This window comes from Neopelma chrysocephalum, unplaced genomic scaffold, assembly GCF_003984885.1.
Source record: "Neopelma chrysocephalum unplaced genomic scaffold, ASM398488v2 Primary Assembly neopelma1_92, whole genome shotgun sequence".
Classification (NCBI taxonomy): Eukaryota; Metazoa; Chordata; class Aves; order Passeriformes; family Pipridae; genus Neopelma; species Neopelma chrysocephalum.
The window spans coordinates 13,224-40,960 of record NW_020897754.1 but is presented as its reverse complement, the minus strand read 5'-3'; the positions used below and the strand labels follow the sequence as shown (position 1 = coordinate 40,960).

The 27,737-nt window shown below is 43.9% G+C and overlaps 2 protein-coding genes across 4 annotated transcripts; both read right to left on the bottom strand.

Moving 5' to 3' along the window:
* Positions 1 to 203: 203 nt before the first annotated feature.
* Positions 204 to 7,686, bottom strand: LOC113972466 (C-type lectin domain family 2 member L-like). Of its 3 annotated transcripts, none has more exons than XR_003535914.1 (6): positions 7,574 to 7,686; positions 6,718 to 6,801; positions 5,618 to 5,802; positions 4,824 to 4,924; positions 2,955 to 3,181; positions 204 to 956 (listed from the first exon to the last, which is right to left on the bottom strand). XR_003535914.1 is itself a non-coding variant. In XM_027693576.1 (5 exons), the coding sequence occupies exons 1-5, from the start codon at positions 7,635 to 7,637 to the stop codon at positions 3,064 to 3,066; spliced, it is 552 nt and encodes a 183-aa protein (XP_027549377.1). In that variant the 5' UTR covers positions 7,638 to 7,686; the 3' UTR covers positions 1,269 to 3,063. The 3 variants fall into 3 exon arrangements, 1 of the variants encoding a protein (XP_027549377.1); XR_003535915.1 differs by having other exon boundaries at positions 5,618 to 5,754; XM_027693576.1 differs by lacking the exon at positions 204 to 956 and having other exon boundaries at positions 1,269 to 3,181.
* A 12,677-nt stretch (positions 7,687 to 20,363) lies between these two features.
* On the bottom strand, positions 20,364 to 27,380 carry LOC113972461 (C-type lectin domain family 5 member A-like). The gene is made up of 7 exons (XM_027693569.1): positions 27,212 to 27,380; positions 25,485 to 25,553; positions 24,158 to 24,253; positions 23,068 to 23,124; positions 21,821 to 21,966; positions 21,471 to 21,580; positions 20,364 to 20,914 (listed from the first exon to the last, which is right to left on the bottom strand). Exons 1-7 carry the CDS (start codon positions 27,291 to 27,293, stop codon positions 20,710 to 20,712), a joined length of 765 nt encoding a protein of 254 aa, XP_027549370.1. The 5' UTR covers positions 27,294 to 27,380; the 3' UTR covers positions 20,364 to 20,709.
* Positions 27,381 to 27,737: the final 357 nt, after the last annotated feature.

Genomic DNA, 27,737 nt, shown 5'->3' with positions numbered 1-27,737 from the left:
AAAGAAATAAAGAGGATAACCTGCCTCTCCACCTATATTTTTTCCCTTTAGATGGAAAATTCTTTAACGTGGAACCACAGTTTCTGCCTTGAAGGTACGATGAGGTGGTGAAATCAATGCCTGTGAATGCACTCAGTAAATACATTACTTAGGTATTGAATGGATAAACACTATTTCTAGGTCTAGAATACAAAAATGCTATGAGCAGTCCGACTTAGTGCCTTTATTACATTCATATATTTGAAAAAAAAGAACAAATTTAATGAATTGAATGTGTTACTCTAACAAAAATCACACAGACTGGAATTAAAGTCCTTATAAGCAATGAGAGAAACAAATCCTTTTGAAAGAATAGAGGACTCTGGGGCTAGAGATTAAAAAGCAAACTGTACCTTCAGTGACTTCCCTTCAAACAAAAAAAAAACCCAACACAGATTTACTCTCTAAAATGCAGCATCAGCAGCTCATTTGAAAAACTGCTGTTATGTAAAAGGAAACAACGACAACAAAAATCCCCCAAACTCAGTGCAGCACATGTGCAGGGAAGAGGATTGGTTTGTTCCCTCTCAGATTAGTAGTGGTGTTTAGGTTTAAAAAATATTCATGAAACATCTACTATTTGAGCATTCTTGCTATTGCTCATGTAATTACATGTTTTTGCAGGGCCTTACTGAAGCTCTTACGTACTTTTTAAGCAGTCACTGATTTAAAAAGAAAAAAAATGGCTATTGAAGTACTTCATCAGACCCTACTATGAGTAAAGTGAGTTTATAGCTTGATCCTTTGTTTCTTAACATCACAGAAGAGAATGGTAACTGCACCTCTTAAGAGTCAGATTACAGAAGAGCTTTCATTATAACCTACTGTGCTCACAGTTTCTCCAAACCCCCTTTCAGAACCAAAATTTCCTATTTTTGGACTCTCTCCATAGATGGCACTGATGGGAAAAAAACAACCTGTTTAAAAAGAAAAAAGTAAATGTAAAGAATAATAAATGTAAGTGTAATTATAAAAAAACCTGTTTGGCTTCAGACTGAAAGAGGGGAAATTCAGGTTAGATATAGGGAAGAAATTCTTCCCTGTGAGGGTGGTGAGGCCCTGGCACAGGTTGCCCAGAGAAGCTGTGGCTGCCCCATCCCTGGAAGTGCCCAAGGCCAGGTTGGATGGGGCTCTGAGCAACGTGGGCTAGTGGAAGGTGTCCCTGCCCATGGCAGGGGGTTGGAACGAGATGAGCTTTAAGGTCCCTTCCAACCCAGGCCACTCTATGATTCTGTAAGAGCAACTTTATTTTTTTAGTTAAAGAAAACATTCAGGTAAATCAGTTCAGCAAGAAAGGCTGAGACACAAAATGGTAAATGAATACTCCTTATCCATCACAATTTCTATCCAATCTGTGAAATGTACCTCTACTATGTCCCCAGTGCAAATATTCTCAGAAAAATTTCCAATAATGTGGAAACTGTGGAAAATTCCATGTTATCCCTCCAAATTTACCATCCTGTGTGTGTTTCACTGTGCCCATTTCAGCATTTCCACACAAGTACATTTAGGTTAAATGCTTCTGTTAAAAGTCTGACACATTATGAAGAGCTGGGAAGTGAAATGCATTATTTTTTGGGTCAAATGTCTTGTTTCGTGTCAACCCCAACATTACAATTAAAGATTTTTTCACATTCAAAACCTGAGTATTTTACTTTGCTTCCGTCTGGTGGGTTTTTTCCTCCCCAAATGGTGCCTGAATGAAAAATACTTTTAATGGCCCAATATTAAGACACAAACCACTGTAATTCGGAGGCTCTGTAGGGATATTTATTGAGTATCTTTTCGGGACTATTGCACATACCATATCCCTCAGAGCCAGGTTAATTTAAAAACATCGCAGAATAATACCCTCCCAACACAACATGTATGTTAATACACAGATTATTAGGCTTTTCACACTGTAGAGTCCTGTTACTGTGCCTATAAAGAATATAAGCCATTAAAAAAAGTGTAGTTCAGCAAAATTAGTGATTATATATTAATAAACATCCTAAAGTCACAAGTTGGTGACAATATCCATACTGTGTGGTCCTGTTACAGTGAAGTCCTATTGTCACAGAAAATGAGGAAGGTGAACTTCCCATTCTTCCTTCTCTGGAAACACTCAATATCCAACCAGAAATGTACCACTTGCTAGGAAGCCTCACGCTCTGACAGTCACAGGATGCGAGGAAACCACAGAGAAACCTCCTTTGCTGTTAATTCTCTTTTTCTCTTCTCCTGATTTTGCCTGTTCACACTGAGAACTGTTTCTAACTTTACACATTAACGCCTGCAGCTTCACTATTACTTTGCCAGTTCAAACTCTTTTACCCCCCATCAAAACAGATCCTCAGGTAAATAAATATTCTTATCTATTCTGGGGGTTTTTGGGCTAAAATAAGTCCTATGGGAAGGATAACTTCAGGTCCAGTGCAGCTACATAAATTAGCTTGACAGCATTATCACTGGGATTTAACAATGCTAATGTAAAATAACATTAACAAAACACTGAATACAATGGAGAGTCACACAAGATGCATCCCATCAAACTGGGAGAGGGAAACCTGCTATGATCCTGTCTAAAACAAAAGTGCTTATTCCTGCATTCCCCTGCCTCTGAGAGGCACTGGCAGACCTTCAGAAAGTCCCACTCACCACCCATCCCTGCACAAAGAGGGAAAAGCAGAACAAAAACCGCCAGATGCACACCAAAAAGGAAAAGAAAGAGCAGCTGCTCCTCCAAAAGAAGGGTTAATGGAAGAAATACTGATGACACAACAAAAAGAAACTGCAGGCTGGGCAGTACTTAGAAAAATGGGGCAAGAAAATGACTTATCAAGGTGCTGGAGCAAACCTTTTAAGTGCTATCTTTAAAAATCAGAGGCTTCCTCCATGGCTGGAGAATTCTGGCTACCAGAAAAGTCATTCACCTTCAGGCAGGAGCTGAGACACGTTCCCAGGTTGCAGAGTATTGACACAGCCTGTGCAGACACCACATCAGAGATAGGTGAAAATGTCAGGGGGTGGCTTCATCCACCTTCATCGCGCTGAGTTAATGGTCAAGCTACAGACCCACTTCCTAGTTAAATAACATCCAGAGGCTGAGACTCCTTTCGACTCAAGATAGGCACAGTTTCCAGAGCCTTTTACCTCAATTCTGGAAGGAAGAAAGACATGATTACTTTGATACCCACGATCGAATATTGTGATAGAGCAAAGGCAACTGTGGGTTCTCTTGAACAAAGCCCAATTTGCCACAGGCAAGGCATCACAGGAGGATGACAGCTTGTGCTTTGAAGCGAACACCAGGAGGGGTTTTCTTTTTTTAATGGGACTTTGTGCCCAGAATACAAAATCTAGGACTTGTAGTACTCCTGAATCTTGTCTAGTGGTCACTTAGTATGAAACACACCCTTAGACCGGAGACTGAAATTTGGGTTTCCCTGTCTCAAGGATGCTGTGCTATCAAGACTGGCACCAGCTTTGACTTCCCCATCCTCCTATACAGCTAAAATGTTCCAGCAGAAGGTGCAAAACAAATGTCTCTCTCATTTCTCTCTTCCTCAGAATAGAACAGGGCACTATGGTTCAGGGGCTGGTGGAAATCAGGAAGCGAACCTCAGTTCCCACACTGCAGATGCCCCTGTATAAGAGGTGAGAGACTCCTTCACCAACTCTGTTTGAAAACAAAGTACTATAAAGTTCTGTGCATAGGGCCAGCTCAACTAGAATGGTCTCTGGAAAAGCCAAGGGACAAATCCCCATGACTGTAATAACATCTGAGTTTAGACATCGAGGTGTTCGCCCTCCTAAAGACAAGAGGGTCAGTATGAGGCAAGCACTGAGGCAGAAGTCTAAGAATGGGAAGAAATTCATCACTGATAATGAAAGCATCAGTGGATGTTTGTATTGCAGGCAGGGGATAAAACAGTGGGAAGGACTGCAATTTTCAGCTCGAGATGCCCATGTGCTCCTCACATCTCGCATCAAATGCCTTTATCAGATCACGCCCTTAAGTCTTGGAGATTACCTGAATATAGTCACACACCACTAGTAATGTCACAAACTGGAAAGTATTTAAATTTTCCACTTTTTAAGTCAACTTCAGACTTGTGAAATCTCAATGCTTATTACTATCACTGATAATTCTACCAACTCCTGCAGGCAGCTGCTCCAGGATGAGACACAGCAGTGCCTGAGAAGAAGGGACAGCTGTCAGTGGTAGGAACAAACTGCCCCGCACCTGACACTGGTGGGACAAGGACACAGGGCCATGACCACAGAGCAGCTCCTGCAACACAAACTTACAGCTTCCCCTTTCTCTCCAGCAGCCTTTTTTTAAGGAACATTCTATAAGAAGTATGAAAACATCTCCTAGAGGTCTCCCAAATCTCTTTGCTACAAACCTCATGCAGGTTACATGGAGGTTTGTACTTTTGCAAAATATATGCTATAAGGAGGAATTTGTGTTACTGCAACCTTCTATTCCTCCACTGGTTGCTTTGGTATCTTAGTGGTCTCTTGGTTTAACTTTCACTTTGCCATCCCATCTGTTGCCATGAGCTCCTATCTTATGTTCAAAATTAAGAAAATTACAAAATTATCTCCTAACTTTCACCCCTAACACTTGTATCAGTGCTATATGAAATCTTTATTGCATTCCATTCTCTCTCAATAATCATCCCTCCAACGTAATTACAGATATTTCCTTCAAGTCACTGTCTATATCTGTATTAGTTATCTTTTCTTACTCCCCTATTATCTATTACCACCAGCAAAACCTCTCAATGTCAACTTACAGTTCATTGTCTAATGCTTTTCCATTTACCCAAAAGAACTCTTCATTTCTTTTATAGAGTCCAATCCATGGGTCTTGCTTTGTTATCTTCATCATAAAACTCTGCAGGAATAAACCCATATGAGAAAAGAAGTTCATGCTATGAAAATACAGTCTTTGTTGTTTTGCTTTCTAGCCCTGGATCAATCTTGCCTTTGTCTCAGAAGAAACAATATTAAAACCTAAATGTACAGAGCACTGGTACCTGTGATAGGGTTGACTGACCTAGAGAGAGGCTGTTTTAAAATATCAAGGACTGCCATCAAGGTTTGTAACAGATATGGAAGAATATATTGTCCTAGTTTTTTGTACAGGGTGGAATCTTTCCTAATATTGTAGTGTAATATAGAAAGAGATGCTCCAAGCAGTGGTTAGGATATCTCCTAACTCCAAAGGTCACAATTGACATATCTACTAACTTGTGCATCATTAACCTATCTTGATATGATAAAACTGTTAATTAAAGATAAATGATTTGCAACAGTGTTTACGCTGATAGTTGCCTTCAACTTGAGTATTTATAGCTGTAAGCAGCACCAAATTTAACTCAGATAAGCCCTCAGGCACTTTTAAAAGCATCAACTGATAAAACTGACTTTCTGTTTTCAGGGAGAGAAGGCAGGAAGTTTTCTGCAGGCTGTGACCCAACATGGCCTTGCATCAGCTTCCTAACTGTTCAGCTTAGGAGGCTGGAAGGACAGCTCACTTCAGGACGTGAAACAGGGTGAAATCAGGACGCCCCTTTTGTTCCCTTACCAGTTCCTGATGATTCTCGATCACCAGGAGGGAAGCATTGTGCAAAGAGCAGTGGCTCTGACTGGAGTTCCAGTCGGCTTCATTCTCCGACAGGTAGTAGCATTTCCTCTGGAAATACAGCCAACCTGATGGGCAGACTTCCAGGGAAGGACAGACAGGAAAATCTTTGGCTGAAGAAAGGTTTACTGGGAAAAGACAAAAAACAATCTACCTATTTCTTCCAACGGGAAAAGGTCTCTGGAGCATTTTATTTTGCTTTTTGACTGCATCATTCCAAATAATCTCAGTCTAATCATAACATTATTACCTCTGCCCAGCAGAAATAATTATTGTAAACTAATGGAATACTCTGGGTCCTGTACCCTTATGGCTCCTGACATACCTTTAAAGGGATGATCAGGGAGAGGTTGGCAGAACCAGTTGAGAGGGTGATAATAAAGTATCCTCCAAGGACTCTTCTACAACATAAATATTTCTGACAACTACACTTTTTGAAAGTGTTGCTTCCTCACAGCTGAATTAATAGCTTTGCTTATTAGCACTCCCTAATGTCACTGCAACAAGTAGAATAATTTCTCCAGCACTTCACCGTTATTTTTTAATCAACACAGAATCACAGAATGACCTGGGTTGGGAGGGAGCTTAAAGTTCATCTTGTTCCAACTCCCTGCCCCCTTCCACTAGCCCAGGTTGCTCAGAGCCCCATCCAACCTGGCCTTGGACACTTCCAGGGATGGGGCAGCCACAGCTTCTCTGGGCAACCTGTGCCAGGGCCTCACCACCCTCCCAGGGAAGAATTTCTCCCTAATATTCAATCTAAACCTGCTCTCTGTCAGTTTGAAGCCATTCCCCCTTGTTCTGTCACTCCAGGCCCTTGGAAATAGTCTCTATCTTCCTTGTGGGCTCCGTTCAGGTCCTGGAAGGCCACAACTAGGTCACCCCAAAGACTTCTCCATGCTGAAAATATGTCATGGAACATCTATTTAATTTAGAAATAAGGTGAGTTCTGAATAAACCACTTAAGGTTTGGATGGACTTCTGACAACCTAAAACTCTGGAAATTTCTATTGCTAATCATCTTTTCTTTTAAAATGACTTACCAAACTGTATACACAAAATTAAAATGACAGCAGCACTAAGGACTCCAGCCACCACTCGCCAGAGCCAGATATTGGATAACAGATCTGAAAAAATAAATGTCACGATTCAAAAAACAAAATAAAACAAAAAACCCACAACCAATTTACGGAGGAGTAGAGCCCAGGACCCACAAAGCTGTTCCAAAAGCAAAAGCAGTTGCCTGTGGACAGGAGGCTGGGAGCAGAGCTGAAGGATAGGAAGTCTGTGACATTTAGAACAACAAGAATTTTAATTACATCATCCAGAACTTGACCTGATAGGGAGGTGGTTCCTGACACTCCAAAGTGATCAAAAAAGAAAGAAATGAGCAAGGAACAAATGAGGGTGGACAGTATGTTTGCTATTGACCCCATGCCTAAATGTGGCATGGATAACTGAAACAAGCCTTCAGCTCCGCAGCCCAAAACGTCTCCTGAGAAACATCCTGCCTTATCCCACAGCTTTTCAGGGTCTCCTTTTCTTCTCCGCTCCCTTCCAGGGGTTTGGAGGTGGGAAGGACACACCAACCTGCCACTGCCCTGCCTTATATCGAACCCTGCAGGCGGCGGCGGGGAACGAGGTGTCCCCGACCGGCTCCCAAGGGAGGGTCCCCTCTCGCTGCCAGCACAGGGGTTTTCCAGCCGCCGGGACGCCGCAGGGCAGCAGCCAGAGTGCTCCAGCCTCGGGCCGGGGAAAGCGGGAGCATCCCCGCCCCGGGACCGGCGGCTGCACCGCGGCTCATCCCCGACGGCGCGGCCGCTCCCCGGCGGCGTCCCGGCTCCCGCCCGCCTCTAGCCATGGGATCCAAGCCCGGCCCGTCTCCCTGTGCCCCATCACCTTTGCGGGATCCCGTCCCCCGCTCCGCGGAGCCGCCGCGCCCGCCGCCCCCTCGGCATTCCATGGGTGCGGAGCCGCTGCCCCGCGGGCGCGGAAATCACGGGGCCGGAACTGCCCGAGGGTCCGGGATGGGAGCAGCTGGCCGGGATCCGCTTCCCTCCGTGCTGGTCCTTGCTCCGAGGGTGGGGGCAGCCGTGGGATCCACTTCCTTCGATCCCGGGATGCGCCGTCCTCCCCGAGTGCGTGCATGGTCACGGTACTTCGTGCCGGAATAGTAACTCTGGAACTCCCCTAAAACAGGAAATGGGGAGGGTTTTTTAAGAAGAACTTGGCTGCCAGCAGGTCTCGCCGCGGTTCTCTCTGACGTCAGCGGATTCCAGGACCTGACACAAAGGCAGAAAGCGGTTCTTGCTGTTTTTATTTATTTATTTAATGTTCATTTATTTATTTTCTTCTTTTATACAGAAGAGGAGGAGGAATATGTGGAGGAGGAGAGTAAAATGAAGTATTTAAACGTTGATCACCTAAAACTTGAGGTCTTTGGAAAACATGGCCAGTGATCTGCTTCACCCAGGGGAGTGCAAAACCTGATGGTACTGACTTTCCAGCTGTGGGGATGGAGAAGTTACTGTGAATTTTAATTACATCATCCAGAACTTAACCTAATACCAAGGTAGTTCCTGACACTCCAAAGCGATCAAAAAAAGACAGAAGTGAGCGTGGGACAGAAGTTGCATTGTTTGTAAGTGCAGACATCTCATCTGGTGTGTTTTGCACATTTAACTGCTTTACTTACAGCAGATCTTGGCTGTGTTGCACGTTAAAACAGCCAGAGGGACACAGCTCTCTTCGAGTCATCGTGCGGGCTCTGTGTGAGGCTGATAAGGAATTCAGCCAACGGTTTATCCACAATGAACATCCTTCTGGATCTGGGGAGGAAACCTCAAATAGAAAAGTGTGAGAGTGGAGAGTTACACTTTATGCTCTCACAGCAGTCTCCAATTACTTTGAATATCAAGGATTCTGTGCAGTGCTCAGAAAATTATCTCCAGGTGTTTATATTTACAGATAATAAAGAGTTTGAGCAGTGGTCAGTTGCTGAAAATTGTCTTCAGGTGTGTATATTTGCATAATAAACAATAAAGAGCCATATCAACTTTATGCTTCCATGAATACAGTTTGAATTGCAGCTGATTTTTGCCTTTGCCTGCAGCAGGTGCTCATTTAAGCAGTGGACTGGGAGAGCTGGGTTGTCCATCATGCCTCGGATGGCACTGGAGAAGAAATAGAAAGGCAAAAGGTGAAGAATAATCCAAAAGTTATGTGCAGCAAGGCTTCTAACGTGGTGGCTTCGGGGAGGTCAGGAAACTGAAGATTCCTGGGAGAGGGAGGAGGTGATGGGTCCAGAGAGCACAAGCTGCAGACAGTTCAAAGTGTTTGGCAAGACATGAATCCAGAGGGGCAGAGACTGAGAGTGGGGTGTGGAATTAGGGCAGCAGAGAGGTTCAATATGCAATGGAAGATGAATGTATGAACAGCTGGTATTCTAAGACAGGTTATTCAGCGTTTACTCACTTGGAAGGAGTGGCTTTCTCTCTTGCCATTCAGTAATGCCTGTCACTGAGGTCAAAAATAACACTGTGGCTTATAACCGCAGAGCATTCACGAGCGAGTACTCTTTTCATTCTCACCCACTGGTACAGAAGATAATTTTGGCAGCTGCAGGCAGTTCTCCAGGCTGGCAAAAACCCCTGAGAACCTGTCACATACTCAGTTGTGAATCATTTCGTTCTCTGAAACTACTGTAGTTATTAACCCCAGACGCTTATGACTGAGACACTCGATCTTTACTTTCCCTGATCAGTTTGGCTGAGAGGCCCATAGACATTTTCCAAAATGAAGATTGATAAACAAGTTAGGAATTTCTTAAAAGGAAAAAGGCAAAAGACAAAAATAGCCCCCCAACTGAATCACAGGAAAATTACTCTAAAATATTGCCATGTTGTATGGAGAAAGGTGCAAACATTCTAAGTAGAAAGTGTAGCATTTTACAGAAGGGGTCTCATGGGACTGACTCAAAAAGTTAAAGTTGGATTCTGTGATGCTGCCTCCTGCTTGCTGCTACCACAAATAATATTACTTTTATCACTTACTAGTCATAGAATTATGAAATGGTTTGGATTGGAATAGACTTTAAAGAACTAGTTCCAGCCTCCCTGCCATGGGCAGGGACATCTTCCAATAGGCCAGTTGAACACTTGCAGGGAAGAGGCATCCATAACTTCTTTGGGCAACCTCTGTTCACTTGCATAATGATATTGTGGCTACAGGAACTGAAAGAAATTACCTGAGTTATAAAGGCCTGTCTCTTAGGCTGCAGTTACAGTCCAAGATGTACTTAGTCATCACTTAACTTTGAACTAAAAAGCTAAAAATTCTTCTCCAAAGAGAAAAAAAAACACTTTTGAGCCTTGGCAACGTAACTGCCTGGAGGATGATACCACAGCAGGGCATTTTCCACAGAATGAGCAATAAAATATCTCTGAAGGTCCCTGAGACAATGTGGATACAGAAGGAGTTAGGATGATCCAGAAAATCCTCATACATGGAACACAGCTTCCCGGCTCCTACTTATCTGACTGTATTTCAGTGCATCAGACTGGTGCCTCCTCATCCTAGAAGTAAATTAGGGGGAAAAAATCTCTTACATTGAGGAAGGATTGTTCTCCCCTTCTCTCAAAGAGCTCCTGTGCTGTCAGAGGGGAGATTCATGTTGTGACTGTCCCTAAGATGGCCACATGGCAAGAAAAGTGACTTAAATGCATCCAAAACATGCAGTATTGTGCAAGGGTTTTGTGACTCCCAAATTAAAAACTAATAATGTAATTTTACTTTTTCCTTCCATCCCCAGGAACTCCAGAGAAATGAGAGTGGTCTAATCAGAGACATCAGCATTCCAGAGGGGGCTGCCTGTCACAGTAGTTCTGGACACCTTCCCGTGCCAGGTCTGAGGGCCACTGCAAACCTTCATTTGGCCGCAGTGAGAACTTCTGAGTGGTCAACCACAAAAGAAACTGCTTCACTTCCTCTTCTTTCTCTCACACAGCTGGGGTTTGCTTGGCTTACCTTGGCCTTTGATTACGGGAAATGAGGCACAGAATTCCAGAACACACCACTGGCCCACTGCAGGAGCCTCTGTAGTTACCACTGGCAGCAGGGTGTTTCAGATCTGCTGGCCCTCAGACAATACTTACAGAATAGAAAATTGTATCTTGGAAAGAAAGAGGTCACTGGGCATTGGTATTTATTTTATTTAAAAAAATTTACTTTCTAGTATAGTTTGTTCTATATCAGAAAAATGATGTCCTGCAGTAAAGACAGGAATATAGTGATCATAGAATCATGGAATGGTTTGGGTTGCAAGGACCATCCAGTTCCTACCCCCCTGCCATGGGCAGGGACACCTTCCACTAGAGCACATTGCTCCAAGCCCCATCCAACCTGGTCTGGAACACTTCCAGGGGTGGGGCAGCCACAGCTTCTCTGGACAGGCTAATTTACCCTGCTCTCGGTTGACTTTGTCAGTTCATCTCCATTTCCCTCCTCAGTCAACAGGAGAACTATTAGTGAGTTCTCTGAGGCTTTAGTCAGACCTTGAGGGATTTGTACCCCCAATAAGACTTCTGATGTTTTTTGGGTGCTGTGGGAACTCTTGTTTTGACCATACCCCCCAAAGCTCCCTGCTCTCTCTGTGCTTCTGTACCATAAGAATCCTGCCAGTAAATAAGGAGGAAAGTACTGAAATACTTGCTTTTTTTCTTATTCCTTTTTGCTTGCTAGTCCTGAAGTTTATTTTTCATTAACCCTGCGTTCATCTGAACAAAATTACATTTCTTTCTTATAAAGCTTTTGCTATTCACTGGCACAGGTTGCCCAGAGAAGCTGTGGCTGCCTCATCCCTGGAAGTGTCCAAGGCCAGGTTGGATGGGGCTCTGAGCAACCTGGGCTACTGGAAGGTGTCCCTGCCCATGGCAGGGGGTGGAACTGGATGATCTTTAAGGTCCCTCCCAATCCAAACCATTCTGTGATTCTATGATTCTCTTACTTTTTGAGGTGACATATTTCCAGGATGATATTGAGAAGTTCCTGCAATTCTCAAAATGAAATTGTTAGACTGGAAAGACAAATGCATTTTCTTATCTATTAATTTGAAAACATTTCTATTGAGTAACATGAAACTAGTCAGATTAATAAAAATAATGAAGAAAATATCCATGTGTTATCAATGAAATGAAATGAAATGAAAGAAAATGGTGAAGGATGAATGTAGCAGAAATAACACTGAGCAGCTTATGAGACAGGGGCTGCTCAAAGAAATCCATCCAAACCATTAAAAAGACGCAAATAACAAAGCTGGGCTTAAAAGCTCAATCCAGAATCCCACTGAATAATGTGGAGCCAAAGGCTCAGCTGGCTCCACAGGCCATGGGCCTGCAGCTGCAGCTCTGCTGAGGGAAGGGGAAGGGCAACCCCAAATACAATCCTCTGCTGCCAAGGATGAACTGCTTTCATTCAGCATGGAATGTGTCCTCTTAGTGTGCATCCTGTAAATATTTATGTCTGGACAGTCCCAGCTGTGTAGATCTGGACTATGCTTCCTTGCACATGACAGAAATATGAGGTCCTGGAGTAACCAAGCATCAGTTCCCTGGCTTCCAGTTCAACACAGAGCTCCACAGCTCCCTACAGAGCACATGAAAAGAATTGGGAGCATTAGAAAGGGATGAGGAATACTTTTCTCTAATCACCAGGAACTGTGAAGCACGAGGCTGTGTCCAGACACCAACTCCTTTCTACAAATTATATGCCTGAATCAATAACATGAGAGAAATAAAAAAATCCACTCAAGAGCTAAAGCCTGGGCAGGATTTCCTCTGTGTGTGTTGGAAAGAAAAGAGAGGTCTGCTAGCTGGCATACATGCACACTGAAGTTTGGATAAAGCAAGTAGGCTTGCAAAGCACCTGAATATTCCATAAAAGGTTAGAAAAAATGCTGAAGGCATTACCAGGCTTTCTTTCCTGGTTTGCTACTAAAACCTTTGAATCAATGGAAGGGATACAGCCAAAAACTCTGACATACCCTATTTACTGTAGTTATCTCAGTTTAAGAAAACATATTGTCCAATGTAATTTCCAGGAGTCTTTCTCTTTTTTGTCTGTCTTTCTTGCTCTCTGTTGCATCTTAATCACTATATCTCAAGCATAAAGAATTTGATAGTGTAAACTGCAGTTACACAGAAGTCTTGTTTAAACTGACCTATTCCAGTTGCTGCTTTGTACACTTTTGCACTTCCTGAAGCAGTTCCTGGACCAGTCCCCCTTTATGAATCCCCATTGCCCTCAGAATTTACTTGCAGAGAGGAAGAACATATTTCTGAGCTGCACAAACCCCATGTTCCTCATGACACAGCAAGTTAGCTTGGGTCTGGTTCTGAAGAATTGCAGACACGTGACCCCCCCGAGTGTGGCAGGGTCCTGTTTCAGCAGGTTTGAGTCCATTCCTTTCTGGCTCAGGGCCAGTGTGTCCCATTTTCAGATGTCTGCTTTGGAGAGCAGGGCCTGCTGGAACCCACGGGGCTGCTCTGCGGGATGTGCCGTGGGCCCACGTGGAGAGCTTCTCTCTGCTCCCTGGGGCTGAGTGCTGGATCCCTGCACTTTCCTCTGCTTTCCATTTCCGGGAATAAAGGTTGGCTTTTCAATCTGTAAAAGCGGTGTGTATGTATCTGAAGATTTGGAAACTCAAGACACTACTAATGCCTGAACCACTTCCCAACAAAGGTGGCCACAGGGAGGCCAGAATTTATATTTACTTATGTTTTTTACATTTAACCCTCTACCATCAAAAGGTGAATTTGTAGTAGAATTCTTTTCTCATTATGAGTTTGTATAGGACTGGAAAAGGAAAGAACTTCCTCATGAAGGTTAGAGAGGGGAGGGAGCTCTGAGTTGTCCCCAGTCCAGAGTGTCATTGTAAGAACAACAGTGAGAAGAAAGGACAAGGGAGAGCAAGAATGGCAGAAAATATCATTTATGCTGACTTGAACCTGCCTGAATCAGCCAGACCCAGAGTACAGCAGGTCACTGATGTCCAAGGTAGGTCACTTGGTGTACACTGAGCTTTCTTTGCATTCTTCAGTTTGTTTTCCACATATTTTGAAGCCGTGCCATGGAGCACCAAAGCCCCAAAGAGCACGAAGGAAACATGAGGGCCAGTGCAGGTGGGGTGTCCATGTGGGTTTTTTACAAAAAAAAAAAGCACTAGGGGATTGTTATGAGTTCTACTTTCATTTGTTATGGTGTAAGTGTAAGGGAGAGTACCTTGTGTGATATTAAGAGTGTTTTTTATCGATTTTGGAGACTGTTCCACAGCTGAACACCCATTGGCCCTGAACCAGGCATGTTCTCCCCCAGCAGACTCTGAGTCCTGCAGCAAAGGGATCAGGATTGAGTTGCTGGTGTTTGCAGCAGTCTCAGGCACAGGCTGTTTCTGCTCCCTGAGAACAGCAGGCATTGCCTCGGGGCTTTTCCTCCTGGCTCTGTCTGTACAAACTACTTGTTGAAAACATCAAGCACAAAATGTTTCAAGGATAGATTTTGTTTGATTTAGTATAAAGGACTTTGCAAAATTCTAACCTATGATTTAGCTTTCTTTAATGCACTAGGAACTATTGCAGAAACTTTTGCATTGGTTTTGCTACACCTGCATAACATTATTTCCTGCAATAACAGACTTCATACACTGTCTCTGTATTTCTGTTTCTTTTTTTCTTCTTAGACAAGGCAAAGCCAACACCAGGAACAGCGATGATGCTTCGAGGAGAGGCTCAGGGAGGGAAGTTCCACCACAGGCAGGGCTTGAGCTTTATAAACCAGGAAGGCATCAAATATTTGTCTTCTTGCCAAGTGCCCTCCCCCTTTGCCACTAAGGCTCCTCCTTTCTGGAAGGGAGCCGCTGAAACCAGCAGCCTCAGAGCCTTCGATCTCACCTCTTCCCAGGTGGAGAATAAACAATTTCCTCCTCCTTGCTGCACTGCTTTCCTTCACACGGTGAGGATGATGCCCCATCTGCAGCTCCCAGGCTGTTCCTCAGGCTTAGGGTCTCTCTCTTCTGGCACTGTCAGAGATGGTTAGTTTTGATTTGAGGTCCTCAGCAATAGTGGAATTCCTTTCTGAGGTGTCAGAAGTGAAGGGCAGGAAAAAGAGCAGGGTTTCGCTTGCCATCAGCTGGCAAGGGAGTGGAAGGAAAGGCTGGAGATGTCAGAGAACATCCTGCACTGCTCATGCAGTTCTTGGCAAGTATTTTAGGGTGTTTGTGAGTAGAATGACAGAGTTTGGCACCCCTTAGATCTTTTTGCTATCATAAAATCACTATAAATTTTATATGCCAGATCTTGGCAAAAATTAATGTTTTCTAAGACTAACAAGGTCTTGGATGATACAGGGAGTAATATAAAGTGACAAAACCTGAGCCTTACTACACCTCATTGTTCATGGGGAACAGGCATCTTGCATCTTGGTGTTTGGAAGGGTCATTGTGTTCTCCTGCCGCAGGTTTGAAAAGAGATTTTCGAATTTTCTTTTTCTTCCCTAAGGTCCTGTCCCCCTGTCCTAGAAACGGATGGGGGGGCGTGGGGGTGTGGAGCGGGGCAGCACAGGAGTAGGGAGAGGGGCAGGTCTCGCGGGAAAGCACGGTGGCTGCAGGGATAGCTGGGGAGTCTTTTGTTCGGGGGCTTTTGGGGTTTGGTGTGGGACCGGACAGAGCAGGAGCCCAGTTTTTGGCCTCCTCATTCTCTTTTCCTGAGAGGAAGTTTTTTCCCTTCTGCGAAGACACCTCGCAGAGAACAGCAGAGAGAGAGAGAGACCGACCCATCTTGGAGCAAGGCATTCTGCTTTATGATCTGTCTGCACAGAAATTCTTTGGATAAGTATACATATAGTTGATCTATGTTTCTACTCTATATGATTTTTTTTTCTTAAGTCTTGAATGCCTCTAGATTTTAGTGATTTTTGGTAGTGAATTTTTGAGAATAATAATCCTGACTAGGCACAAATAAATATGATGCAGTTAGGTTTAGAAAACATATCCAATATATAGGGTAAAATGTCTTCAGCCCAGTGAGGAAGAATTTTAGAAAGCTGTAGCCAAGGTACCTCCCATTTACCTCATGACTTTAGTTCTCCTCCATTGAACTTTGCACAGAGCAAGTGTTGTGCACATTTAGCTGGTAAGGAGGCCTGTTGCCAAGGAGATGCCACCAGAAAGGGGGGGAAATGCAATTGCAGAGGGAAATATTTGTTGCAGAGTGGTGCTAATTTTGGCTGAGGAGGTTTTCATCTTGCTCAATGTAATTTCACAGACAGTCTGGACTTCCTCTTTCCCTGTTAGACTCTGTGGGGGCAGAAGGATGGGAAAGGAAACTGCCTGGTTCTTTCCGTGGCAGGATGAGAACCAAGACATTCTTGGAATTTATGTGCTAGGTTAGAAAGTGTCTTTTGAAGCAAAGAGAATGACTTTTGGCTGAGTCCATTTGCATGGGAATATTGCTCCCCAGGAGTTAGAAGGCAATGATTCACACAGTTGTGACTCAGCCCTGAGATGAGGTGAGGTCCTGCACAGGAACCCCTGTTGCAGGAAAGCAGTGGCTGTGGATTGTCTTTTCCTTCCTTGGCAGTAGCTGGCTGTTGGAGCAGTCTGGCTGGACTAACAAGCATGTTCTCAACTGGAATTGCTGCCATGAACCTGGTAAAACACGTGCTTACTGTTGTGGAGATGACTTTCAGGTGGTTGGCAACATACCCTGTAACCCATTCCTCTACCCAAAACAGCTTCATGGGCCTTCAAGTTCTTTAGCAGCATGGCATCCCAAAAGGAGCTGAGTCAGGCAATGTTTCCAAAACAATCCTATTTCTCAAGGATGTGGGTGCGCCTCAGGGAAAATGGGGGAGGATGGGGAAAACTGGCATGTACCTCAAGGGGATTTAACTTCAGGGGAAGATCAGTCATTAAACAGTGATGCTATCCATGCTCTTATTAATCTCTAGGAATGTTTGTTTATAGGTGCTGTACCTGTGGCTAGTTTTCAGGTCTGGTGTTGTATCCTATCCCAAACTCCTGTCCAACATGGAATTGTTTTGTAACCTAACAGAGTGGGACTGCACAAGGTAAATCATTCACAACCTTTAGTTGAATCACAGCACAGCTGAAATTGCAGCTTTTTTTTTCCAATTTGAAAAAAGAAAGTGAGAAAAAAGTGGAAGTCAGAATCTTCATCCTTCCTGTCTTGTGTCCAGGCTGTTTCAGACGATGTCATTGAAAATGGGTGATCTTGCTTCTATAGTCATGCTCTATGCTGTCTAAAGGATGTAAATCCTCCTGAGACTTGGAACTTTCTCATCCTTTTCCCACAAACACAGAGAGATGCTTCTCAGTGTCCACAGCCTTCTCTGAAATACACAGAAACAGTCATTTCTTTCTGAGGAAGTGATTTCTGTGAAATGTTTCTCAATTGCTCTGGTCATGTGCTGGGGACAGGGTTATTTCTGACTCACAAGCTTATTCTGATTAAGTTTCTCCTTACTCTCCCTCCTTATCTAACAATACTCTGTTCAGTTCAGCAAGATGTGAGAAAGTAGCATGTCAAGGTATCTTCCATTCATATGCTAGAAGAAGATCTATTATCAATTTATTGTGACAATATTAGTCATCTGTTACTTTATCAACATGTCCCTTGCTTTCTTAACCAGTGCATTTTTAACGTCTCGTGATATCTTGCACATCTAGAAAATACTGCAAGTGAGAGTTTCCATGATGAGGTCTTTGGCTGACAACTGATCATGTCTGTTATTTCCTATAATGAAGGGGAAAAATGGTTCTCTCTTTTTCAATGTAGAAATTTTCACCATCCAAAAGTCCACCTGATCATCAAATTTATGACTTGAATTTAATGTTTGTAAAAAACAAAAAAGGTCTGGAAATTAGGGAGCAGAGACTTCAGAACAAATTAAAAAAAAATAAAATTAAATGTTCCTTGTATCCTAAAATGAATCCTCTTTCCTAAGAGGCCTTATTTTTAACACTGCACTAGTTTTCAATGCAATCCTGACATATCTTAACCTAAATCAAAATTCCATCTTAAGATGCATATTGTTACAGGAAAAGAGGGAATGGTTTTAAACTGAAAGAGGCTAAGTTTTGATTAGATAGTAGGAAGAAAATAAAGTTATATAATACATGTTAGTATGACAATTGCTATCCTCAAGTCTTTGGTACAGTTGCAATTTTTACAGTCACCAGTTAAAATACAAATTCCTAAGAACTTTAAGAACATAACAAAGATTTTGGTCCTGTGTTATTTTTTATTCGAACATTAGGTTTGTTGATATATAACTTTCTGTTTGTATCTTATTTACAAAAAAAAGTAAGATGTGTTGAAACCCACTGTAGAGAAAATAATTTCTTATCAAGCCTCATCTTTTTCTTAAAAACTACAAATAATGTCTTTTGTAAATGCAGTTTTCTCTCTCAGACTATTCTTGAACAGTTGAAATAATTTTTTTAAATATGTATCTAGCTTTTTGACCTTCAGATTTTGTCCCAGTCCTCATAATTGTCCCTTTCGATAATATTTTACAATTCACACTCCTTCCTGCAGAACATATGTTTAGAAGAGGCCAGTGGGACTCACATTTCCTTGAAAGCTGACACTTTGCCATACTTGTTTGTTGCTTCCTTTTCTGTTTGAAAATGCAAAATGCTGTTTTCCTCAGTAGTTTCTCCCACAATCTAAAGCTTTTGCCCTGACTTAGTGTCCTTTGGAACTCATTTCTTTACAGGCTCCCTCCCCAAGACTCAACAGCAGTTCCCCCCAGAGCAAAACACCTTGGCTGGTTTTAAACATCTTCATGGTCTCCACCTCTAGCAGATAAATCCGGTGTGTGGGTGACACAAGAAGTGAGATTTACCTTTCACTGTTTTCATTTCTGACTAGCACCGAACTGCCTTAATCTCCAGTTGGATTTTCCTTCAGTGACCCCACTGAGATATTTTTGCCATAAGGTTACTTTTTCCAGCAAAACATGTTGATTTGCCAAACTGGAAACTGAGAGCAAAAATATGTTTCCAAAAAACCAAAAATGTTGGATTTTTATGTCATGCTCCGGGCTTGTCTAATTCAAGCTGTAAACATTTGTGTAAAAAATAAAATAACAAAATCAGAGAAGATTAATTTGTGAAAAAGAAAAACACAGAGGAAGTGGAAATAAATCACTTTCAATCAAACTTCTGCCCTTGTCAGGGATTTCCTTGTAAGCAGTGTGTCCTGGTTAGAAGTCCTGTGACTTTCTGTGTCTTTCTCAGTTTGATGGATTTCATGAATTTCCACAGTGGCCCCAGGGCAGCTTCTCCCTTTCTTCAGTGACAACTGATGCAGAGCTTCTTGCATCTGCTGCTTGCTGAAGTCTCCAAGATAAGACCTGTGGCTCCCAGGGAAGAGGTGTTTCCTTGCCCCTTGCCTTCAGGAGAGCCCTACGTGATCAAAGGGGACATATTCCAGAAGTTGGAATAGGAAAATGAAAGGGCAGCCATCTGAAGAACAACATAAGAGAGCTCTCCCAGTCTCTCCAGTTTGCACTCCACCTGAGTGCAAACTGAGATCCCCTCCATCTCAGCTTCCTTCTGAAATAAGAGAGCAGCTCCGGGTTTCTGACATGGACATTATTCTGTTATGGCTTCATGTTCTTACTTTGCTCTTTGGGGATCAAAAGTCAGGCAAAGAACTACAAATATATTTCCAAAGCCTCTTGTTGAATAGGGGTAGTGAAGAGGATTGCTTGTCTGAGAAATATAAAAATGTGTTTTCCAGGCAGAAAGAGGCAGTTTCTCCTGTATAATTCCATTTTCACTACCTTTGACCACAACATGATGAGTATAAATTCTCTGATTAAACAAAAGATATTTTCCCCCAGAGAGAACTCAGGCCATCACCATCAGTTCATCAAGGAGCTTTCTCCATCCTGCAGGTTAAGGAGAGAGCCAGGAATGTCACCATTTTAAGTAGGAATGATTCTGCCTCAAAGGACATGGTGAAAAAAATGGCCCAAAAAGCCCAGGGTCCCAAGAGCCATTGAAGCACATTGGAAGAGCTTTGGTAACATTCCCTGTTTGCTGATCACATCTCTGTTTTCCTGGTACCACTTGCTTCTGGCATTGGCACTAACTTGTCGAAGAAGGAAAAAAACTTCAGGCACAATTTTGTGCTTCAATCATTCCCCAGGAAAAAGAGGGCAGTGCACTGTGTTGTCAGTCCATGTAGATCACTCTCACACTTCTCACCAGCTTCTTCCCTGGTAACTCTGGGTTTGATTGTCCTGTTTTCTGTCCAGATGAGCTTCTACTGTGACTCTGTTTTTCAGGCATTGCTGGTCTCTGCTGCTCTGCATCCTGTGCCCTTCCTCAGCATGTCCTGAATCTGATACACCTTCCCTGACCTTCACAGGACCAGGGGGGATTTCATGCACAGAGCTGTGGTGGTGGAGGATCATTCCTCTTGTGGTGATTCCCATTTCAGCCCCACAGGGTCTGGTACCCTGTCTGGGTTTTTAACAGCCAGTCTTGTCCAGAGGAAGGTTTATACACACACACAAGTGACTTTGTCCTGTCAGTCATATCTGTGGGACAGGGCAGGAGCCAAACTGCACTTGTGGCTGCAGGGCAGAGCAGGGCATGGCAGGGCTGGGAAGTGTCTTCTTGTGGACAGGCAGGACTGGGAACACATGGGCAGAGATGGATGTGTTTGTGAGAGACAGGATCTGTTGGGGATCACAGCTGTCCCCCAGGCTGGACTCATCTCCCCTGACTGGGGCTGCCTGAAAGTCAGAGCTCTGGGAGGAGCAAGTCCCAGACTCCCACTGTGGGCAAATGCAGGTTCCTCTGGAGGGGGATCCACCCAGTCTCAGACTCCCATCTTGTGAAAGGGTGGGCTGAGGTTGACAAGAGGTCTGGAGGGAGCCTGCTGGAGCACCTTTGACTGCATATTTGGGCAGCTAAAAATGAATGACAAAAATCCCATCCACATTTCCTACAGGAAGCTAGGGATAACATTCCTGCCTGAAGCTCTTCTTTTTAGCTCTCTCTCTGGCTTTTGTTGCAGCTTTTTTGAAAGAGTTGCAGCTTTTTCACACATATTTTGTGTTGAGTCGGCTCCCTCGCAAGATGCAGTGTGTACTTCCGTAAGTCGAATGACTGTGCAGAGATAGTTATCATGAGGTTTACTTACATGAAACCTGAAGAGGGAGAGAAAGCCAGGTTTAGTTGCATTCCTGACACAGCTGATGTGATGCAGTGAAAGGCACAGTGGCCCCTGGCCTTTCTGCCAAGCTTGTCAGTGGGAGCAGAAACTGCCTTCTTGGAGTTTCCCTCCCACTCCTTACTTTTCTTCCCCCATTCTCGACAAAAGTTTTTGGGCAAAGCTTTCCCATCCAGAGACCCTCCCCTGCTTTGGTCTCCTCCATCCTCCATCTGACATCATACTCTCTCTTCTCCCTGCCTCCTCTATCCTTCCTTTCCCTACACAACTCCATCAGTCAGATCTTTCCTTCCCCACCAGAACTCCAGCTGTGTCCTCTCTTGCCATCCTGATGGGACCTTCCTGTGTTCCCATGGGACTTCAAGGCTCCCTCTTCCTTGTCACAGGAAGCTGAAGCATCTGTATTTCAAGGAATCAGGTTCCTCCCAATCCCAGTCCCTGATCTCACTTATGCTCTTGACTGTCTGCTCTGGCTTTGGGGTTTTTCCTGTTTCCAGACATTGCCTGACAGGGACTTGCTGCAATGAGCTTACAGGGCTGGGTCATGTTCCACGTTGTTAATCCACTTCCACTTCTGCTCCCCCTCAGAGTATGTGAGACCAAGTAAGTAGTAATTGCCTCTTGATCGTTCGGCGAGGTAATGCTTGAAAGGAAGCAAACCATGACAATACGTTAAAATTACATTTTCTTCACCAGAGGTACAGAAAGCCTGTGCTAAATGGCCAACACAGAGGGCACAGTGAGCATCCAGCTACGCCAAGTAGCTGCCAGCAGATTAGAGACCCCAAACACATCCAACAGGAGCAGACACCAGTGGAACTCCTCAGGCCTTTGCCTTGTAGCCCAAATTACCCTGGAATAGCCCCATGGATTTAGATCTCACCAGTTCTTCCTTGTTGTCAATGATCACCAGGTCTGAACCCATGGCAGTACATTGTTCACGGGAGGCATTCCAGTCCTTTGGAGGAACAGTATTTGGAGGAAAGAAGTAACATTTTCTCCCATGTTTTTCCCATTGTTCCGGGCAGGCTGCAGGAGGGAAGAACAGATATGAGAAAATCGATGTTCACACTCACAAAACGATCCCATGACAAAAGAGAGGTAAGAGAGGAAATCAGAGCCAGAGAAATGCCTCTGTGGTCCTGCTTAGAATTGTACCAGACCCCCAGGGATCCCCAACAGTCTCTGGAGCTGATCCCAGCCCAAGAGTCACCAGGCATGAGGCATAGAGGGAGCACCACAAAAAACATTATCCAGCCTTGCCACTCTTTGCTCAGCAGATAGAGAGAAATGATCAGGGCAAAAAAAAACATCTTTCAGCCATGGTGCTGCTAAGAGATTGACCATTTCTCTCCACTGCCAGGCAGGGACCACAAGGAACAGAGAATGGGACCCAGAAAGGGGGATGAGATTCAGGGAGACAGGGCCTGCATGAGACACTTTTGTTGGGGATCCAGCAGCTCCTAAACAGCAGAAGGCAATTGCACTGAGTTAAGATGCCAAGAACGGAGGGGGATTGGAAAAGCAGTCCAAGTACGTTATCCATCTTGCTCACTGCAGTGCTGGAATACCAGAGGAATTGTTATTTCTGTGCCTTCCCCTGCCACAGACTTCTCTGCACTGGCAGGAGAGAGACATCAGCTCTTCCCACCTCTGAGACAGAAGTCCAGAGCTGACCCAACCCTGCTCCTAAAGGAGATGCAAATGGGAAACATCTCTGGCCTCCAGAGTTCATCCTGGGAGTGTCTGGGATAAGGTTTTGATTCCTGAGATGGCTGAGGTTTTATGTGTTTGTTTCCCTGTAGGAGACGTACCCCGGGGATACAGGGTGGGGCATTCTGGGGTTTGGGTCTCCAGAAGTACACTGACACACATAGGTAGTGTGTATTCTACTGTGATTGGGTCTAGGTGAATCACATGCCCCCCAAGGGTATATATTGGGGGCTTTTCCTTCAAATAAAGGATTTGGCTGTTTACAATCCTCGCTGCCGGGTCTTGTCTTATTATATTATATTAATAAGCCATATTTCCCTTCTGAACAAAATCTAGACACAGCCCCTCTCCTGCTGCCCTTCAGAGGCAATCCAACAGGCTCCTGGAATCTCTTTGGAATGACAGAGCATTACCTACCTAGTGCCTCTTCAGGGACTTGGGGCAATGTTGTTGGGCTGCTTGCAGTTGAATGGTCTGGAAAATAAGAATACAATTTCTACTTGGAATGAAGGATTGTTTTTCTATATGTTGTCAAAGCTGTCCTGGACTTCTTTGACATCCCCATCACCCAGCATAGAATGCCCCCTCTACCTTTTTGCTCATCCATTAAAAAATACCCCTCAAAACAGTCCTTCCTATTGCAGGGCAGATTTCTAAAGAGCCAAACTCTGAAACTGAACCAGAATTGCCCCACACCTTTTCAGAGCAGTGGTGACTGTAATGCACAGCACACACAGAACCACGGCAAGAGGAAACAGGAGCCATTTCTGGGAGCTCAGGGCTCCAGCCAATGTGCCCTTGGCTCAGCCCATTTCCCACCCAGCCTGGAGCTGTGGGCACTGTCTGCTCCTACCCCGAACAGCCCCAGGCACATATTGGAAGCTGCTCCAACAGTGCTACTCCCCCAGGCCAGAACGAGAAAGCAGAGTTCCTGTGAGGTTTTAAAAACCTTCATCAGTTGTGATTGATCATGGAAGCCTCTCAAGCTTGTTCAGCTATCAAAGGATGGGAAAAATACAATCAAGCCCAACTGAAATTTAAAAATGATTCCTTGAAGTTGTAAATACACTTCCTTGAGTTATGACTTAGCTGCCTCTATAAAATGACCTTTTATTCATAATTATGTAAAGATTTTGCTGTCACAGTCATCTTGTTGACATGATACAATATCATTGCCTTGAAATATTCTCACCAATAGCTATCCTAATACCAAAAGGTATTATTTTATCTTGATTTCTTTTCTCCAAAACATCTGTGTAATAAATTCTTTAGTATCTGAACATTGTCACTTTTTCAATTGGGTGTTGGTTTTTTGTGTTGTTGTTTTGATACTTAAACTTTCAAGCCACTCTACTCTCTTACAGATTTCCTCTTTCAGACACAGTTTGTTAAAAACTGCTGTCTTTTGCCTTCAAACTGTCCTTCTGTCGATACTGGCATTGGAGGTCATGACTTAGACGTCATTGGGTGAGTGAGAGGCTGTTATTACATTTATTTCAGAACTTACACTGGTGTACCAGACACCCTGCCAGGACCAGTAGGAGGATTATCACAACCAATAGAGCAACCAGTGCAGCAACATGTTTTCTGGAACAGCTTCTACCTACAGATAAAAAAATTAAGGTTAAAGATTAAGAGCTGGAAAAAAGCCCTTTCCTCTTCACTCCCAGGTGCCTTTTTCAGGCTCACTCTGGGAATCTGAGGTCTTCCAGATTTGCCTGCTGAAGCCAGGCTGAATGTCCTGGTGCTTCCCAGATGGCTCTGGACACCTGGGCTTGGGGAACTGAACAGCATCGCAATATGGAATGTGTTTGAGGAACAGGTTAAAGGGAAGAGAGTCCTCATAGCACTGACTTGTATAAGGACAACTAGAGAGTGGGTGGGTAAGAGAGGGGAACTGCACCAAGGAGAGGGTGACTGTCAAAAAGGTGCTAAAAATGTCTGCTCAGAGAGACTGAAATCCACAGAGGCAGCCTGGGGGTTATTGAAGGACAGCACCTTGGAACATGTGGCCAATACAAGGCACCTACCAAGAATGCTCTAGGAAGAAGCTAAAGGAAGGTGACACAGCTGTGAAGAGCAGATTGATGATCCAGTAAAGCAGAGTATAATGACCACTTCCAAGGGACATTAGGTGGCTGATAGCTGGATTGCTAGTGCTGTTTTGGAATCCCACTCGTAAAGCTCTCTTTGCACCCAGGGGCTAGAAAGTAAGAGATCTACTATGAACTCAAGTCAAAAAAACAATAGAGGAGATCTGTGGACATCAGCTCTGCTTTCCTGATCACACAGCTACGGAATGGTTTAGATTGGAAGTGACCTTCTCACATCACCTACTCCAACTGCCCTGCTCAAGCAGTATTGACCAGAGCAGGGTGTCCAGGACCAGGCACAGTCAGGTTTTGAAGATCACCTGGAATGATGACACTAAATCCTCTTGCATTACAAATCATAGTCTCAGTAAGTCCCTGAGGGAAATGTGAAAGTATTGCATGTGAAACTATTGCCGGAAGGTATCGCACATGCACACTCTCTGCTACTTCAACTCCAGTTGTTGACTTTTCAGTGCTGTTGGCGACAGGAGGCTGGGTTGGGTGATTTCTTAGTTTGGCCCATAATATCCTTATTTTCCTTTGTCAGTGAAGCTGACAGGGGGTTAGCTGCATATAATGCAACATTTGAGTTCTCCCTGCTCTGATGATGTAGAGCGGACAATTGCTTGTTCCTGTCTCTCACACAAGTTTATATCACTGCATTTTTGGAACATAAGGTATGGACCCCTCTGCCCTTCTCATTTAAAGCCCTAACAATTTATCACACAGCTAAAAACTCACCAGCTGACGTCTGTCCTGTTGCAGCATTTGTGTCTCGGGAATTCAGTTTCACTTCCGCGTATGTAGAACCTGAGCCCGAGCAAAAATAACAGAGTACACAGAGAGCTGAAAAACAACTTAAAGGAAACAGAAATGACTGAAATTATAAGAAATTATGAGCACATGAAAACAACTTAAGTGTTTAAATATGCCTAAGTAGTATTTTTCTCCATTAAAGAAACCGATTCTCTTCTCTGTGGTGACCAGTGACAGGACCTGAGGGAACATCTGGAGCTGTGTCAGGGGAGGTTTAGGTTGGATCTCAGGAAAAGGTTCTTCCCCCCGAGGGTGGCTGGGCACTGAACAGGCTCCCCAGGGCAGTGGTCACAGCACCGAGGCTGACAGAGCTCAAGGAGTGCTTGGACAACACTCTCAGGCACATGGTGGGATTGTTGGGGTGTCTGTGCAGGGCCAGGAGTTGGACTGGATGATCCTTGTGGGTCCCTTCCAACTCAGAATATTCTATGGTTCTATATTCTATGATGATACATTCACATCCTGTTGGACTTGCTCAAAGCAGGAACAGATCTGGCTTTTCTTCAGTGCAGAAAATAACAGAGGAGACATGGGCACACGCACACATTTGCAATGTAGACAAAAGTGAACAAAAATGTCTTGAGAGAGAGATAATACCTGGGAAATATTTTGCATAAATTCAGTGAACACATAGAAGCAAAGAGTTGGTAGGGGGTTCCCTGAAAGGCACAAGCAGAGAAAGAAAAAATGTTGTTCAAACTCTATAAAAACTCTACATAGGAATATATGGATTAAGTGATAAGGCAAATGGAACTTTTAATCAGGTGGCATCTCTTGTGGTTGCCTGTCCATTTAGCCGTGACATTATCTGTTGAAACAGGTGATAAAACACAGTTTCTTGGTGTGTGAGAAACTCCACCCATCTGAAAGTAGATAAGCAGGATTTACACTTTCTATAAAAGATGAGCACAGAATAACAAGGAATTATTTTTATCAGAGATAGGAAGATTAAAAAGAAAGAGAAGAAAAAAAATGAACAGAGACACAATGTATGAAGTCTGCTTTTCAGGAACTAATGTCACGCAGATGTAGCAAAACCAATGCAAAAGGTTGTGCAATAATTTTTAGTGCATTAAAGAAAGCCAAATCATAGGTTAGAATTTTGTGAAGTCTTTGCTATTAAATCACACCAAACCTGTCCATGAAACATTTTGTTCTTGATGTATTCAACAAGTAGTTTGCACAGACTAAGCCAGGAGGAAAAGCCCCGAGGCAATGCCTGCTGTTCTCAGGGAGCAGAAACAGCCTGTGCCTGAGACTGCTGCAAACACCAGGAACAGGAGGCACTCAATCCTGATCCCTTTGCTGCAGGAATCAGAGTCTGCTGTGCTAGGGGAGAACATGCCTGGTTCAGGGCCAATGGGTGTTCAGCTGTGGAACAGTCTCCAAAATTGATAAAAACTACTCTTTATATCAAACAAGATACTCTCCCTTACACTTTCACCTTAAAAATTAAAAGTACACCTTAGTACAATCCCCCCTACATTTTTTTTATGGTATCTGGACAACCCACTTGCACATTTTTCCCAACACTGGCCCTTACATTTCCTTCATGCTCTTTGGGGCTTTGGTCTTCCATGGCACTCCTTCAAAATATGTGGAAAACAAACTGAAGAATGCAAAGAAAGCTCAGTGCACACCAAGTGACCTACCTTGAACATCAATGACCTGCTGTACTCTGGGTCTGGCTGATTCAGGCAGGTTCAAGTCAGCATAAATGATATTTTCTGCCATTCTTGCTCCCCCTTGTTCTTCTTTCCTTCACTGCTGTTCTTACAATGACACTCTGGCCTGAGTATGACTCAGAGCTCCCTCCCCTCTCTAACCTTCAGGGGGAAGTTCTTTCCTTTTCCGGTCCTACACAAACTCGTAATGAAAAGAGAAGTCTAGTCTTAGCTCATCTTTTGATGGCAGAGTGTTGTCATGTAAGAAACAGAAGTAAATGTAAGCTCATGGCCTCCAAGTGGCAGCCTTTGTTGGGAAGTGGTTCAGGCATTAGCGGTGTCTTGAGTTTCCAAGTCTTCGTACACAAACACATGCACGCACACACACAGCCATCGTGATTTGAAAAGCCAACCTTTATTCCCGGAAATGGAAAGCAGAGGAAAGTGCAGGGATCCAGCAGTCGGCCCCAGGGAGCAGAGGGAAGCTCTCCGGGTGGGCCCATGGCACATCCCG

Excerpts from the sequence above, each read along its gene's own strand:
- LOC113972466 (XM_027693576.1), bottom strand. The coding sequence starts at position 7,637 with ATGGAATGCCGAGGGGGCGGCGGGCGCGGCGGCTCCGCGGAGCGGGGG. Across the intron at positions 4,925-5,617 it reads TCGAGAATCATCAGGAACTG|AGTTTTATGATGAAGATAAC; the intron begins GTAAGGGAACAA and ends TTATTCCTGCAG. Across the intron at positions 3,182-4,823 it reads AAAGCATTAGACAATGAACT|AATTGAGGTAAAAGGCTCTG; the intron begins GTAAGTTGACAT and ends TCTTCCTTCCAG.
- LOC113972461 (XM_027693569.1), bottom strand. The coding sequence starts at position 27,293 with ATGGCAGAAAATATCATTTATGCTGACTTGAACCTGCCTGAATCAGCC. Across the intron at positions 24,254-25,484 it reads AACAGGACAGACGTCAGCTG|GTAGAAGCTGTTCCAGAAAA; the intron begins GTGAGTTTTTAG and ends TTTTATCTGTAG. Across the intron at positions 21,967-23,067 it reads AGTCCCTGAAGAGGCACTAG|CCTGCCCGGAACAATGGGAA; the intron begins GTAGGTAATGCT and ends TCCCTCCTGCAG.